Raw genomic sequence first — 17,383 nt, 5'->3', positions numbered from 1 at the left:
TCTGCAATCTGTTTCTATTTTCCTAGAAGAAACAATTTTCTTGTTGTTAGTGACAATCTGTAAAAGCTTTAAATCACATGTTAAACTTGCTTTTTAATATTTTTGGTTCTGTTGCTGCTTTTCTTCTAACTATTGATCCAGTAGGTTTGAGGACCAAATGCTTACCTATTTATTGATTTATGAATGCAAAGCAACAGGGGTGTGACCTTTCATCATCTGATGGTGCAACTGTGTGTAATGTTTACTGCTTCTTATGTGAGGTCCTTTATGACCTCTTTCTTTAGAAAAGAGCTCATTGGACTTGAACCTTCATCAGCTGAGCAAGGCATGGAAAGGGATCAATTTCTACATTTCTTTGCCAGACAGAGAGGAAATAAACACATGTCTGGGTTTCAGTATTTATCCTACTTACAAGATGCAAGACCTTGCTAAAAATCATTTAGAGGAATGGGGCTATGTTAGAACTTTTCTAATCTATACTACACACAGAGCTTTCTAGTGTGTCAAGTGTTTGTCCAAACACTGACCCTGCCTAATGTAGAAGATCTTGTGGGATAACAGTACACTGTGATACTTGTTTATCACGTGAGCAAAACCCAGCTCTCAGTTGGGTAAGACTACTGTAATCAGTAATTCCTGTGCAGTCTGTTGCAATGGCAGTAGTTAGCAGTCAGACAGTAGTTGTTAGTTGTCTTAATTTGTCTATAGTCTATCTTTTTCCTACCAGTATTTTGTTTAATCAGTGATGCCTAACATTTAATCTCTTCCAGACCTTTTTTCTTGTATATTTCTTAGCAGTGTAGCCAGGTAATTAGCAAATATATGTTTAAAGTTCTTGCTGTCCAGATTATTGGAAGAGTTGGTTGACTCCAGTGAAACGATCAATGATATCCAAAGGTATTCTAAAGAAATTTACTCTTGGTATGGTCAGATGTTTTGCACTTAAGTAAGTGTCAATATCTGTTGTCCTGCTTCCTCTTTGACTGCTGCTGCAGATGACTGTGTATGTGAATTGTAAACTTTCCTTTCTTACAGGATGATGTGAGGCAGAAAGTGCACCTAAATACCTTTGGTTTCTTCAAGAATGGCTTCATGAAAGTCAATGTCAGTAACCTTTCATTGAAGCCACCTGTGAGCTCTGATGACAAGGACCACTTATCAGTAAGTTACTCTGAGTCCAATAACTGTGTTAAGCTTCATGTGAAATTGCCCTTGCACTGGATGCATTGTTTGAGGTGTCAGATCCTAACTGGTGATAGTAGGATCAGTGTTACTGCTGACAGTAACTGTCTTATTTTTAGGTGACTCTTGCATTATACGTTATATAGCACATTATATTTTAATAGAGACACTGAAATACTAGGGTAGAAAATAGACCTGTGTTCTTACTCTTCAGCACAGTTCAACCTCTTTCTTTCTGAAAGCAATAAATGTTCTCTTCAAGCAGAAACACCTGGAAAAACACTGATATAAGTTAAAAGTCTCAGGGGCAGAAGGTACTTTAGGTGAGTTCAGGATATTAGTTCTCCACTAATATTTTATTCTTAGTGGATGTAGATAAAGCAGCAAGTTTATTATAGCTGAGTATTTGTTTCTGTCTAATTAGATAATGACAAAAATACCTGGATTCTGCCTTAAATGTAGTTTAATTTATTTAGAGAGCAGTATCTTTGACTCTGTGGTGATTTGGCTTCTAATACTACAGGAATGTGAGCTGGTTTTAATTTGACAGATTCTTCTTACTTGTCTCGTAGGTGGGGTTCAGTTTGGATCGAACCAGGAACGATGGGTTCTCCACTTACCTGGTAAGAGATGTGAATTTGCTTTTCTAAGCTGGGGACATCTCATAGCTAACCTTACTCCAGGAATGGTTGGAAGAAGTAAAAGGGAGAGGCTTTAGGCATGGGCAAGTTGTTAAATATAATTCAGTTTTACAACTTGCTGAGCTAAGAGTAGTTATCTCTACATGGAGCGGGGGGAAACATGTCCCATTTCTTATAAACAGGAGTGCACTTCAAAGGTGTTTTCCTTCTACTACCAGGATGAAGAAGTGGATTATTGTATCTTGAACAAGAAACCAGATCAAGATGTCTCTGTTGTACTCTTACTTCTGGACTTCAAAACTGAAGTGTGAGTAAATAGTAAATAGTATACTCTACACTTTAAAGTTATTTATTCGGTTCAAGCTAGTGCAATACTTGTGAAATTTTCTTAAAGGCTTGGAAAGCTGCTGTGCATGTAGTTATTTTTTAATGGGTTACATGAGAGTTAAGGGGAGGTGAAAGTGAAAGAAAAGAAAATCTGTGGTATAAAATGGTCCAAGAACTCTTGCAGGATAGGGGACATAGGCAGAAGGATGATACCTTAATTCTGCTTAAGGCATAAACTTGAAGTCTTGGGTCACTTTTGCAGCTCTTAACACTGGATATACCATTTTGTTGTTTGTCTTGAATTATCTTGAGTTTCATGGAAATACCTTTGAGGCTGCATTGCTTTCTTTTGCAAGAACAACTGTAACTGTTTGTGTGGAAACATAATGTCTAATGAGACTCTGGTTACCAAAACTGAATAAGCTTATTTTTGTTCAGCTGCTCTTGTATTTGATGTAAAGATACAGCGTGACTTTTGCCATAGTGATCAGTTCAATGCCAGGTTGCTTTAAGTCATGATCTGGTGCTTGTCTATTCTCTGTGGTAAAAAAACCAAACAAGTTGGTTTTCCTTTATTTGGTATATGTAGGCTATGACAGCCTCTTTATGAATGTTTATTTATTTTAATTTGGAATAAAACCTCTTTGTCTTACTTGTTTAGTGTGAAAGTACAGTTTTCTGCGGAAGCTGCTTCTTTGCTACCTAAAATTTCATTCATATCGGAGGGAAATGCTACTGCATTAAGCACCAAGCTGCTAAAAACTTCTGAACAGAGCAGTGATTCTGATAAAAGTCCTTCAAAGACCAGCCCAGATACAGACAGCAAAGGTAGGCCTGCTAAACCTGACCTATATGTGCTGTCACTGAGAGTTCCTGGTTGATGTGGATCCAGCAGTGTGTTGTGGTCACATTTTTGGGGTTGGGACTGCTGAGCAGCCTCATTTGAAGTAGCCTGAGTCTGTCTTGGCCCATCGTGTTCACAAGCCTTTTACTATTGTCAAAACATTTGCATGGTTGTTCTAACAAGTCAAGAGCTAAAGCTTGGTGGCACTGAAGATGATTGATCTGATGGCTCTAGTTTTGCTTTTTCTTGCATTAAAAAGTGTAGCGTGCATGTTGACAGTGCACTGAGGTACAGGAGCCAAAAGCAAAGCTGAAGTCTTGAACTTTAGCTTCCTGGTAGAATGCGATGACCTTATGTTTGAAAAGCTTCTCAAAGAAGTGGAGTGAAATTGAACTTGACATGCTGCTCTTTTGAAGTTTCCTGTCAGTATAAGTTTCTCAAGTTCAGAACAGAGATTGACTTGGCAAAGGTCACCTCTGCTTTTGGATTTTCTTTGATTGTTTTTTTTTTTAATGGGGCTTTACTTAGGAGAGAGCTGAGAACTTTTTCCTTCCCCAGGGCTAATTGTAACTTCAGGGTGTTTGTCAGGCCATGTATTAATGTCCAGATTAAGATTAGTCAGTGAGACTAACAGAATGTAGTCATAACATTAACAGTCATAGCTGTAGCCTGCATCTGTTACAGGTCATCTGCCTCCTGGATCACTGTAATTGGAGGGGTTGGAAATATTTCTTGGGTAGGCTTTTGTAGAAGGGTTAATAGTAGAGAAGCTGATTCTAGCATTTGAGGATGCATTCAGTATGAATGGTAGTTGGGGGAAGTCCTGGGAGAGTTTAAGGAGAGTCTGGAAAAGAATCCCTGTTAATGATTATCCAGGAGACTGACATGCAGACAACTATTAGAAAGATTTGAGTAAGGCATTTGCAATGCGTAAAAGGATGTCTAAATGCAAACACTCTAAATGTACTATTAATACTTTTATCTCTAGATAACAAGCCCAATCGAAGTACATCATCCTCCCAGGTAAGGAACTATCTGCTGTTCTCTTTCAGAAAGAACCTTGGTGATTACTCCAGTGTAAGCATAGCCAGAAAGCGGAGAGTGTTGTGTTTTCCTTAGCCTTCCTCCGCTGTAAATACACAAAATGCAGTTTTGATTGTCTGGATGATGGAGATAGCTGCTTCAATCTGAAAGTCTTTTCTCCTTTTCCCAGAGCATAATAGAACAAGAACATCCTGTTCACAATGACAGAGGAACTTTTTCGTTTCAGGTAGGGTGTCTGTCAGTGTCTGGTCTTAATGTGTGCTCTTTCACTTTATTACTGTGTGAAAAGTAGAAGTCTGTCAGAGATGCCTCTGATAGCTCAGGAAGTTTTTCAGTGGATGCTTGTTAAAAATAAATGCTGGAAATCTTTCTTTGTAAGGTGTGGAAGCCGTTTTGAAGTGCCTTTGGGATGGTGCAGTTCTAAAAGTCTCAGTCTGTGAGCCTCAGCATATTGAAGTTTACTGTGATACAGCTAGTGCATACAAATTGCTAACGACAAATAGCTGTGGCCTGACTGATGACTCACTTCAGGGGAAGATAATCTGTATGAAACCAGATTAACACTTTGTTTCAGCAGGCTGGTTCACTGATGATGGTTACTATAGAACAAACTCATTTTAAATCTGTAATGTGACACAAATCTCGTTTGCATAGCTATCACAATTTGTATAATTGAAGGAAGAACAGAGTAGCTGCTCCAGGGCAAACACGATCAAAACTTTGTGCTTCATCATATGATATATGATTCAATATGATACTTCTTGGTATATTTTCAGTGAACTAAGTTACATACTGATACCTAAAGGTCTTTGATAAAGATCTCGGATTACCAGAGTGTATAATCATAGATAGGTGCAATGATTTTGCATCTGGAATTCTGTCGATATGCTGGTATCCTCTGAAAGGAACAACTGACCCTCAGTGACAGACATGTTTCATGCTTCAGCAGAGATGGCTTCTTACCAGGGCAACCCTGTTGTGAATGAAAAGAATGCTAACTTTCCTTTTCTTCATTTCCAGTTCTCTTTTAACATCAGCTCTGATAACCAAGAAGGTCTCTACAGCCTGTATTTCCATAAGTGTGTTGGCAAGGAAGGGCCAGCCAATGATCAGAAGCTATTTAGTCTTGATGTAAGTATAGCTTCTAAAGGATAATTAACTCATTCACTTAGACTGAAACATGCAGCTTTCAATTCTGGCTTTTATATCCATGAGTATAAAACACATGAGTGCATATATGGGGTGGGGAGTGGTTCAGAGTTGTGCATTTAATCTCTGTAGTGGCATTTCTGAAGGAAGCAACTACAGTAAGAAGCATTGAAATACTGGTTTAGCAGAAATGTCTGGAAGTCTGAAGAGTGCGTGTGAGCTGGGCTCAGTCTACGCAGTTGTGACTAGATGCTGTAATGAGATGGGAGCTAAACCAGCTGTTTGTGTTTTGCTATGCTCAAAAAGTCGCTTTTTTTCTTGACACAATTGCAGATGTTAAGGCTGTTGCTGCAATCAAAATTGTTGATATTTGTGGATTCAGTGTTTCTGACTTTTCTGGGCTAATTACAGATGCGTTTTGCAGTGTTGGAAGTGCATCTTAAAGACAAATGTCTTATCCCATTTAAGCATTCAAGGGTTTGGTCCTATGTTCTTTTGAAGCAGAGTGCATTATCACAGCTCAGGCTTTCCCTTTTTTCTCTTTCCTGTTCTGACACTGGTATGTAGTGAGGTATTCTGTAACAAATCCCCTCATTGACCAAGGTAACTCTCAGCCAGATCAGCCCCTGAGTTCCTTTTTACATGGGTGTGCTGATACTGCTGCAAGGAGAAAATAAGGAAACATGTAGGTGATAAAACTTAGCAGCCCTAATTTAGCTCAGACTAGGCTACATTAAATCTGCTTCTAAAGTTTTATGTTCTGAAGACCAGTTCTTTTTAATTGCTGTTTGCTGCTTTGACCTGCTGAAGAAATTGGAAAGGAAAGAAAACCTGGGTAACTAACCTGCTTGGTTGTATTTGTTGGTGCAGGACAGTTTAAGTACTGCAAACTAGTCTTGATGCATTATTTTAATGAAGTCCTAGCACGTATAACCAAGCTGTTTTAGGGCATAAATAGGATGTTAAATAAAGCTTCTGTTTTCTCACACGTTAATAGGCTTGCAGAAGAGTGCTTCCTTTCTCTTGCCAGGTGAAGAAATCCACTGTAGTAAACCTGAGAGTGGGGTTTTCAGCTGTGTATGACTCTCCACACCTAAAATCAGGACTGTGCTAAAAATCCTGCTTGTTTATGCAAGATTTTTTAGATACTGTTTATGTCAAAGATGGGCAAGCTCTGACATTTAGTATAGAGAACAAGTATTCTTTGGGAGAATTACTTTGCCTTCCTGAATTATTTGTATAATAGAAGCACTGGAAGGAACCGCTGGTTCCTTCTCTGGAAATTATCATTTTGGGTGTGATTTTACAAAATATTTTGATATTCTTGAGGATGGAGAGTTGCTTTAAGAGTCTTATAACAGTCACTGCTTTAGAAAAGTTGATTTGAAATGAGTGAATTTGATGGTGAACTGTAATTGTTAACTCCGTGCTTTAGCAAAATGTGTTTTCAACTGTACATATAACACACCTTTAATATTCAGATAGAAATTACGGAAAAGAATCCTGAAAGCTACCTCTCAGCAGGTGAGATCCCACTGCCAAAGCTTTACATTTCCATGGCTATCTTCTTTTTCCTGTCTGGGACTGTATGGATTCACATACTTCGTAAGCGCAGGTAAGTGGACTGCTTCAATGTGAGTGAATGTATAGGCGTACCTTCTTTGATTGGGGGTGGGGGTGTTATTCCTTATATAATGCCTAATTCACAGTCAGATTTCATCACTTAAAACTCCAAATCTGGCTCAATATTGTCTGCCTAACACAGCTTATACTGAAAATAACTACTTCCATCAGTATCATGGTTGCAGACCATTGTTCTGAAGTTATCAAGTATTACGTGAAGAAATTCATATATTGTAGCAGCAAATAAACAGGAAACTTCCTGTAGCTGGTGACAAAAGGAGAACACTATTTGAAAATAAATAACAAGAAAAACTTGATCAAGGGATTCTTTGTACAGGGAATGGCAGTTTATGGCAGTGGAGATCCATAAACATTTTGTGGATGGTTGAAAGTGGTAGGAATTCCTAATTGAAAACCATGCTTCTTCATAGTTAAAACATAGCGACAGAAGCACCTGTGATTCCATTTTGGTTTTTCTTCTGACATAGTCTGAAGTTCACTGGGTGGCAGGATTACTTGGCAGCCTGGGGTTCACTTGGTGATCAGATTATTTGGTAGTTTGAAGGTCAGTTGGTGATGTCGATTTGGTGAGTCTGGAGTTCACTTGGTGGTGTAGAGTCTTGGGGGTGGAGTGATACGCATTTGAATTATGTTTAGCAAGTTTTCAAACAGTTATGGTCTATATAGGCAAGATGTTCCTATGAATTGCTATTTTTAAATAACCCAAGTGTTAAAAATAGAGCTGCAGAGCATGTAGTTGAAATGTTGTTCAGAATGTTGCAAAACTTGGACTGCAGCATTAAAGGGAATCCTTTTACACTAATAGTCAGCTCAGCCTGGGAATTACTGTTTGATATTTATAGGTTTTAAAGAAATACCCTTGGGAACTGGAATTATTACTGCTGGCTTCTAATTGATGCTCTTCCTTTTTTTTTCTCCCCAGAAATGATGTGTTTAAGATTCACTGGCTGATGGCAGCCCTCCCTTTCACAAAATCTCTGTCCTTAGTCTTTCATGCAGTACGTATAATGTCTCTGCCTTCAGTTACTCAGCAAGGAAATAGAAACATGGAATCCAGGCCATGCTGTCAGGGAAATCTTCTTTGTGGTGGGGGAAGAATGGGAGGGAGAGAAGTGTCTTTCATATTGAAGCATTGGAACTCAACTGCAGCTGTTTGGTTAATTCAGTTTTCATCGACAGATTCTGACTTTAAATATAATCGAGATTGTGGCCTGAAGTGATGAGGCAGCAAGCATGCATTGAGGGTTCCATGAGTTCTAACGTTTTGGCCATCTGAGGCTAGCCTGAAAGCTTGAGCTGTGGTGTTCCAGCTATGTGGCTTGCTATAAATGTTAATAAATAGAATGAATGTTTGTAGAATTCAAGGGCACTACTTTAGATGAAATATTTATGGTGTACTGTAACAGACATAATGCTGTAAGCCTTAAGACTTTCAATACGTAAAAGGCTCTATTGGGTTGTGTTGACTTTGCCTTTCCCCTGGAAAGGGCTCATAAACAAAGGTAATGGCAAGCTTTTCATCCTTCAGTGACTGTGCCAGCCATGATAACCGCTCCAAACATTTTTGGAGTCTAATGAACTGAATCTCATTTCCCATGAAAATGAAACTAGAAAGCCTCTAGTCACCCAGTGCAACTGAAGTTGAACAATGAATGAATAAATAGGTTTAAAATGCAGTTGTTTAACTATAGCTAAGTGTGGGAGGTGTGTGGGAAGGAAATAGATTGTATAAGATATATCCACTAATGCTTGGAAAATTACCTCATTATTGCTAAACAAAACTAGAACAAGTTAGGAAGAGCTGAGTTTGCACACACTCTTTGGAAAATGAAACTTGAGGTGGCTGTCAAGCAGACCTATTTTATAGACATGGATGGGGTACTGATGAGCAGCTTGTAAAGTAAGACACTGTATTTTCTGCTTCCAGATCGACTACCACTACATTTCTTCTCAGGGATTCCCTATTGAAGGCTGGGCTGTTGTTTATTACATCACTCACCTGTGAGTATTAGCAGATTGTGGTGGATTCAGACAATGGAATTGAATTCCCCATGGGGCTGCCACCTCCTGAGTAAACTGGAAAATTGCTGATTTTTTGGTACTATGGTCTGAATGACAAGACAACAATCAGCCCTGTGTGAAGGGGAAAGCTCTGCTTACAAAGGGCAGCTGCAGAGAATTGGCACTTATGTCTGTGGAAGAGTAAAAGGATAAGCAATGCTTTTCTTTGTTCATAGCAATATTCAAGTATCTAATTTGCTCTTGATGTGAATGGTAAGAGGGTACAGCTGCAAGTGTTTTCTCTTGTTCAGGGTGGTGAATGGCTGACTCCCCCAGGAAAAGATTGTGTATATTGACAGTTGTGAATGGAGCATAATGCTGCTGTGATACACAGTTGTAAGCAAATACATCTGCTTCACTGTTGTAGGATAAGCACTTGCCAAAATTATGAATAGCAAGGCATTTATTTGGGCTTGTGGCTTCACTGACTGTAGAAGAGAACCTGGGCAGAAGAGGAAGTGGGATCAAGTCTTACTGCAGTATCTGTTTCTCTTTCAGACTGAAGGGTGCTCTTCTGTTCATCACTATTGCTCTGATAGGCACAGGCTGGGCTTTCATTAAACACATCCTGTCAGATAAAGACAAAAAAATCTTCATGATTGTCATCCCACTTCAGGTGAGGACTGAGCTGTGTCAGTACTTCCTGCCTTGTGGGAGAGCTGCTCCTACAAGCTGTATAAGGCTGTGAATCCTTTACCAAGTACCATGTAGTTACTGCATTTGTAATTCTCCTGGTTATAATAAAGTTGAGCTGGGATTTCCTGGGCCCGAAGTTACACTTTTCTCCCTACACTGAGCGTGAGATAATGGTGAACAAATAGTGTCAGCAAATTAACAACTAGCTATGAGGTAGGTTTATTCATGCTGGTGCAGAACTTGGGCTGCAGAACAGTACTAAGCAGAGATAATAAATGAAAGTTTTCACTTCTGACATGCTTGCTGAATGGGCTTAAGAAATAAAGAAGGTCGGGGGGGAAATGGGGACTTTTAGGCTTGCTGGGTCTAGGGAAACCTTTCCAGCATGTTTAAAGTGATCAGTACTTGTCTCCTGCTCCAGGAACTGAAGTACATAGGAGGGCAGCACTTCTCTTTCTTGTTGTAGCTAGAACAGCTTTTCTGCTGTTTCCAGATGGGGTCCCTTACTGAACTGCAAAACAAGAAATAGATTTACTGTTTGAGGCTCTTAGAGCTCAGCTGTGGAGCTCAAACATAGTCAGTGTCCAGTTTGAATTACTGGTTTAATTGAGTATAGTGAGTTTAGCTATATGTGTCCCGTTTATTTTAATAGGTTTTGCTCTTTTTATCTCTGATACAGTAGATTCAGCATAGCATATAACAAAAAGGACTACTTTCTGAAGTCAGTAGAAATAAGTTCTAATCAGTTTCATTTCTATAAATCCCATGCAGATGCTGCTGAATATGTGACTTTCTTGACACAGAGCTGCAGTAGGCTTATTGATGTTACTGAATACGCTCTTTCTGCAACTGTGTGACAGCTTTTGCTGAATTGTCGGCCTATATCTAGTATCTCCTTGGAAAGCTGCTAAAACCATTAAACATGTTTTTGTCCTGTAGGTGCTAGCAAATGTGGCATACATTATCATAGAGTCAACGGAAGAGGGGACAACTGAATATGGGCTGTGGAAAGAAATTCTCTTCCTGGTAGACTTGCTATGTTGTGGAGCCATCCTGTTTCCAGTGGTATGGTGAGTCACTCACTGTATGTGTTCCTTGGTTTTTAAGTCTTTATGGCTTGAGCTGTTTCAGAATTAATGGATATGGACTGCTAAGTAGAGCTAAATTGCTGCCAAAGCAAAAAAAAGCCAGTCCTTTAGAGTCAAGCTTTAAACTGTATGTGTCTTAACACTTCAGCCTTGTCTGTGGAGCATGCTTGTTCTGGGGATGTTAAAGTGAAGCTAAGGTAAGGTGGGTGATGATTTAAGTGTGGCCAGCACAGTGCTTTTGAAACTTGGAGTTCTGCAGAAGTACTAACTCTTACAATGACAAACAGGATTTTGCTTTACTGGCTGAGGCTGGAAACTAGGCTGCTAGATTTAAAACCAGTAGTGCTGTCTAAGATCAGTGCTGCCTTCAAGCAGAGTGGCTGCATTTTTTACTTGACTGTTTAGAAGAAATAATCCCATGGGAAGCATCTCCCTGCCCTTCCTTCCACTCTACTTGGCAAGGAATAATGTTGGTTATATAAAACTCAACCAAAACACAGATAATTCAGATAAACACTATTGTTGCTTCTTGCCAATTAGCCAGAACATTTATCTTCTAAATTCATTTTAGTCTTAATTGAATAAACAGCTGGATATGAAGAAGCTTCTGGCTTCTTGGTTAGTAAACACACAATGCTATTTTTCTCCAGTATTTTACTGAGATGCAGAGTGAATATAAATGTCTAGCAAACATGTCATCACTCTAGAGTGTAACTCTTGAGCGTTTGTGAACTGTTTCATAATGCATGTGTTTGTCAGTATGAAGACAAAATACATGTTGCTGAATAGGCAGAAGTAAGCTTCAGCTTGGCTTGTAAGAGTGGGTTTCTGTTGTCCTCATACCCAGTTGTCCCCTGTGTAAGGGCAAAATCTTAACAGTGTTGGCAGCCTTCTGCCAAGGCTGGAAAATGTCTTCCAAGAAATATACACTACCTAATTATCCCTTCCCCTACTCCATCCAAAATGCTGCAGCTCTTAAGAGCATTTGGACATGGTAAATAAATCTGCAGGAATACTAACGTCCCTTGTAGACAGACTCAGCTTTCTTGTGATAAAGGTGGCTTATACAGTCACAGCTCTTACGACCTAATGCTAGAATTTATGCATCATACCTAATGATATCCAGGTACAGAACTTGCTTCCCATAAAAGAACTGTATCTGAAGAACAACTGCATTTGAGTGAGCTGTCATGTAACTGTATAGTGTGTAGCCACTGTTGCTGCATTGTCATGGTACCAACATAAACTGGCAGAGAAACCCAGGACGTAAAATCCTGTCCCTTTTTCATCTGAATAATGTTGCTGCAGCTGGTGGGCTGACTCATAAACAAGGCAACTAAGGCTTGGCCCTTGAATTTACATTCCTGCAGGGTAGCTTCTGTTACATAAGTTGCCTATGTAGACATACAAGCTGTAACCAACTATCCAAATGAAAAGAGCTTAAAAGAGCAATAAGATGCCAAATGCTAGGCAGGACTCTGAGTAGTAGCTCAGCTTAATTGTGGAAGTGGAAAGCATTATGTTGGAAAATGCCCTAGTTTCTCACTCTGCTCTCTCCCTCCCACAAAGCTTTCTGTAGGCTGAAATAGGTTTTAGCAATCAGCTTTCTTAATCACAAGGAAATACAGATGCCTGAGCTGGGGAGATCATAGAATCTATGAATTAAGATCATCTAGTTCAACCCCGTGCTATGGGCAGGGACGCCTCACACCAGATGGGGGTGAAATACATGCAGTGCCACGCACGCTAAGCACAGCTAATTACAAGCATACCCCAGTCATAAAGAGCTAACAAGGCTTCTCAGTGTTCTAGAGGGCTACAGTGAAAAGAGAGAGTAAAACTCATAGCTAATCCCCTCTCTTTTATTTTTCAGGTCAATAAGACATTTACAGGAGGCTTCAGCAACAGATGGAAAAGGCAAGTAACCTGTAGTGTCTTTTCTGTTGCATGCCGTAAGATAATGCCACAGTTTCAAGCACATGGTGATTTAAAATACGTAAACTAAAACTATGGATCTGCACTGTGTCAGTGTCACACTGCTGCTTTTCCTCAGTGGGCTCCTAGGAATAACTCTTGGAAAATGACCCTTCTCATGTGTTGGTTTGACCATCAGAACTTGTATGTGGAAGTAATTTTCTGGTACTTGCACAGCTCTCAGTGCTTGAGCTGGACATGACATCTTGATAGATTTGCCTTCTTTCCTCAGGCTTGAGTGTTCAGAAGCAGAACTAGAAATGAATTCCAGAATTGCTGACTATTAGTCAAAGTAGACCCCCTTATTTCAGTTTCTACAGAGGGAAACAAACGTGATTATGAGACAAAACAAACTGGCATTCAGTGTAACACAGTTCTTGACTTGTCCATGTTTGTACAGCAGCTTAAAGGACTGCTTATGTAAGGTTGTGTGTATAGTAGCACTGGAAGTGAGATGATGGATAGAAAGCAAATGTGGCTTCTGTAGAGTGTGCTTTCCCTGCCTTATCTGCTCACTCTATTGCAGATGCCATCCATGGAGCATAGCACTGGCTTCCTTGTAATCAGGCAGCCATTTCAATACTCTTGTCTTTCCTTTCTGGAGATAGACTCCTAGATCTGGATGCTTCTTCCAGTGATTTCCATGGCTTCCACTGACATCCTTGTAATGCAGCACGTTGCTTCTGTGGTCTAGTAGGTGAGATATAAGGCTGGATTCTGAACTCTGCTTTGTGCAGACCACACAGATAAGATCTTTTCTTGCTATCTGTTAAATTGAAACAATACTTAAGGTGAGCCCAGCATTTGGCTTTTTTTGAGATTCCATGTTGTTAAAACAAACAAAACCCAACCACTATACACACACAAAACCCCCATCAAATCTGAAGGGGGAAAATATTAATATGTAACAGAAACCAAGGTAGAAGAGGTTAGTATTGATGATGTAACATGAGTATTATTGGCAGCTTTCTCATCAGTGTGCTCACCTGGGTGCAGTGACATTCACCAATGACTTAGTTTTGCCTTGTCATAGAATCATAGAATAATTAGGGTTGGAAAGGACCTTAAGATCATCTAGTTCCAACCCCCTCCAACACCTTACACTAAATCATATCACCCAAGGCCTCGTCCAACCTGGTCTTGAACACTGCCAGGAATGGAGCATTCACAGCCTCCCTGGGCAACCCATTCCAGTGCCTCACCACCCTAACAGGAAAGAATTTCCTTCTTATATTCAGTCTAGACTTCCCCTGTTTAAGTTTTAACCCGTTACCCCTTGTCCTATCACTACAGTCTCTAATGAAGAGTCCCTCTCCAGCATCCCTATAGGCCCCCTTCAGATACTGGAAAGCTGTCCATTAAGCATATGTTCTGGAGTGCTTATGCTCTTACTCTTAAAAGGTCTGCTTGAATTTAGACACTCCTTGAAGCAGTAGCTTTCTTCTGACCTGAGGACTTCACATACGTAAGGCCTGATTCTTAGCAGAAGCCGCTGTGATCGTAAAGGGAGGTCAGTGTTCCTGTAACCAAGGCAGAACTGTTGGGTGGCAGGGTGGGTCTGTGACTATTCCAGTACTGAGCACTCAGCAACTAGTGCTCATAACTGGGACACAAACCCTCTAGATTTGAGGGGCCTCAAGTGATCACCCCATTGTCATTGCCAGCCTTGCACTTGGTGGTTCTTATCACAAGATGGTGCTATGGAGTTTGCTTAACTTCGGAACATACAGACAGCAAAGCAAGGAGGACAACAGCAGGGATGTTCGGCATAGACTGGACCTGGTCACAGTTCGTTGTGATAGGTGAACTCCAGATATGAGTAAAACCAAGCAGTACTAGAGGATGCATTGTAGTGTATAATGGAGGTAAAAGAAAATGGGAGATTTGAGAAGAGCTGATTGTATCTTTATAGCTAGTCAGTGCTAGGCACGACAGCGCTTAAGGATTGTTCTTGGTCCTCTGTTTTGTGTTATTCCCCACGGCTAATCACACTTGTGAATATTGCTTCTGGATCACCTACTGCTGTTACCGTGCTTTACCTTCTGATGTTACGATCTGTAACATCAGGTTAGAGATGATTGATCCTACAAGATCAGTAATTCTCTGTTGAGAGGGACTTAGCAGCTGTGTTATGCTGTACTAAAAAGAATAGCTAAGGAAAAAATGTTCAGGGAAAACATTGCATAGGCTGCAGCAGATTGTTGACAGGACAGCCACAGTGCTGGGACCTGCTTCTGAAATACAGCGTGGTTGGACTGTTTAGAAGCTGTTGATAGGAGCCCACGGGGAGCAAGTGAATGGCAACGTGATACCAGAAGCAGAATGTTATCTAACGTTGTCATGCTGCTAGTGTGCCTGTTTGAGAAAACAAAAAGTGATTTGGTTGCACTGTAATAAGATAAAATCAGTCATGTTGGGCTTATCAATGAATAGTCTTGATCAGAATCACATGCTCTTAACTCTGTAGGCTTCCCTTGGAGGCCCTGTTCTGCAGAGGTGCTGCTCTGTGTCTTAGCTTCTCATGAGAAAAATAGGATCAGTGCTAACTCTGAAATCACCAGCATTTGGGTTTTTCCACAGATGAAGATGGTTTTCTGCTGAAGTGGTAAAAACTACTGAGTCCTCTCACATGCAGTTTAACTGCTGCACTGCCTGTACTGTGTTTAGAGCTGACAGTCTTGTGCAGACAGTTTTAGTTGGACTGCCTATTGCTTGTAAGGATTTATTGTCTAGTATTACCTCAGAGACAGTTTTCCCTGTTCTTTCACACAGGCTTCATTAACTTATAGGGTGTCTTGGGGAATTATATACTATAAATCCAAGAGCTGTTTTTTCTGACACTGAGTCTTCTGGTGACCTTCTCGCTGGTGAGAAAAACCTAAAGAAAATTGGTTTTGCTTCTTTGCGTCTATTAGAACTAACAACTCCAAGGACTTCATGGCTCAGTATCCTGGTGGTGTTTCCTGACTGTCTGTCTTGTCCTCTTCCAGCTACTTCACAACCTGTTTATTAGATAGCATTCCCTTGGGTCAAGTGCAGGCATGACTGCAGTGTGTGTGACTAGACTATAAACGAAGCAGAAGGCTGTCAGGACTACCTGTCTTTCAGTCTTAACAGTTGTTCTTGCCATAGACCTTTGTAGTAGCAATGTACAATTACTAAAAAGGCTTGTTATATGTAGCAGTGATTTGTAGCCACTAAGTAATGGCCATTTAAACTTGATTTTTCTTTTTTAAGTGGGAAAGCTGAAGGAATAGGCCTAAACCCAGAATCATCCAGAGAGATACTACACACAGATGTTGCGAATTGCTGGTGAAGGGTAGGCATGGTGCAGTGATACAGCTGAGTTCGAGGTGTCTGGTTGTTACTTTTTTTCCCTTGAAGGTGATCTTTAACTCTAAAGCAAAGTATCTGACCTACACAGGCTTCTTATCGTGCACAGCAGTGGGTGTAAGCATCCCGGTTTTAGAAGTGTTTTTTTTCTTCCCCCTTTAAAAATCACCACCTTCAGACTTAAGCAAGTGCCTTGCTGCAGCTCTTTGGTCTGTCACTGTATCTTCTGTCAGCTGGAAGTACATGCTCTCTGCCCATTTTTAGGTCTGCTTTACAAATGTCTTGCAGATCTAAGGATATCAGCCTTGCAAACTGAACTGTTTGGGCTGGAAAGCTGCTCAACTGCCACTACCTTGTTTACAGGCATCATGAGAAAAGGAAGAGAGAGACTATGTTGTAGTAAACTTGCTTATTGTAGTTTGAAACTCAAAGTTGTTGGTCACTGGTCCTCTCTAGTCTTATAACCCACTCCTGTGTATCATGTCATCTATATGAGGGAGGATCGGAGGTCTGGAAATGCCGCTGCAGGTTTTATTCTGCTTGTACCTCTGTGCGTGTGATGAGATGTGAAACTCGGTGCAGTCTGATCACGAACTCTTAGCTATTTTCCTGAAGCACTGCAGCGTGTCATAGTTGGCAGCAGAATTAGGGGAAATACATTGCAGTGTGTAGCTCCCAGGCAGCATTCCCTGTGTGCTGTGCAGTGGGCAAACGATGATTAATGCTTTCACGGTTGTCCCCGTGTCAGGAAAAACCATTTGCTGTTTTCAGCATCTTCCTGCTTCTGTACCATGAAAATGCTGTGAACGAAGAGCCTGGTACTGCCTGGTGCAGAACACCCTCTGCTCAGCTGAACTCAGCAGATGCTGGAGGCAGTGGCTTCGTGGAGACCCGTGATAAAACACCTCCGCAGCTCTAGTGAGGAGGAGGGGGTAAACGTGCTCTAGGCAATACATGGGCATCTCAAACCTTGAGATAAAGCTTTAGTGATTTAAGTGTCAAGACCTCAATGGATAGCACTGGAGAGCCGGGAAATGTTGAGAAATGCAAGCTGAGAAGTGAAATAAGCCTGTTGTGTTCCAGCATACCATTTCTAGGCACCCTAGATAGCTACCCAGGGTTGACGTAGCAGTTATGTGTTGGAGATACATTGCTTATCCTGCACTTTGGACTCCCTTCTGACCCTGGTGGGGAACTTCTGTGCCAAGTGGGTAATGTATTTCAGAATATTGAAGATTAACAAGTCTGTACCACCTTCTCATGCGTGACACTGAGACTTACTGCATCTGGTTGCTTGACCTCTTCTTTTAGTATAGGAATGCTTTTTAGCAGAGTGTTATAAAGATTATAGAGCCATACTTCTCCGAGTTACTTCTGGAGTTGCTTTTTGAGGTCTATAACTATGTGTGTGCCTTCATTCTTGGGGAGAATAGTAAAAAAAAAATCCATTTACTATTTGG

At 40.6% G+C, this 17,383-nt stretch overlaps 1 protein-coding gene across 2 annotated transcripts in view; it reads left to right on the top strand.

Moving 5' to 3' along the window:
• GPR107 (G protein-coupled receptor 107) overlaps window positions 1–17,383 on the top strand; it is a 39,323-nt gene that overhangs the window by 4,094 nt on the left and 17,846 nt on the right. For both annotated transcript variants that reach the window (XM_061476994.1, XM_061476995.1), the window contains exons 2-14: window positions 1,036–1,161; window positions 1,755–1,805; window positions 2,042–2,130; window positions 2,812–2,978; window positions 3,983–4,017; window positions 4,208–4,264; window positions 5,059–5,169; window positions 6,669–6,802; window positions 7,754–7,829; window positions 8,759–8,832; window positions 9,391–9,508; window positions 10,468–10,598; window positions 12,490–12,533. In XM_061476994.1, coding sequence (XP_061332978.1) covers window positions 1,036–1,161; window positions 1,755–1,805; window positions 2,042–2,130; window positions 2,812–2,978; window positions 3,983–4,017; window positions 4,208–4,264; window positions 5,059–5,169; window positions 6,669–6,802; window positions 7,754–7,829; window positions 8,759–8,832; window positions 9,391–9,508; window positions 10,468–10,598; window positions 12,490–12,533 — 1,213 coding nt within the window. The remainder of the gene's footprint in view (window positions 1–1,035; window positions 1,162–1,754; window positions 1,806–2,041; window positions 2,131–2,811; window positions 2,979–3,982; window positions 4,018–4,207; window positions 4,265–5,058; window positions 5,170–6,668; window positions 6,803–7,753; window positions 7,830–8,758; window positions 8,833–9,390; window positions 9,509–10,467; window positions 10,599–12,489; window positions 12,534–17,383) is intronic.

The sequence above is a fragment of the Pezoporus flaviventris genome, unplaced genomic scaffold (assembly GCF_033815535.1).
Source record: "Pezoporus flaviventris isolate CSIRO_AGI_PZ_B2104156 unplaced genomic scaffold, CSIRO_AGI_Pfla_v1 ptg000097l, whole genome shotgun sequence".
NCBI classification, from domain to species: Eukaryota; Metazoa; Chordata; class Aves; order Psittaciformes; family Psittacidae; genus Pezoporus; species Pezoporus flaviventris.
Note: the sequence above shows the minus strand (reverse complement) of the source record. Positions and strands in the feature narration are given on the sequence as shown.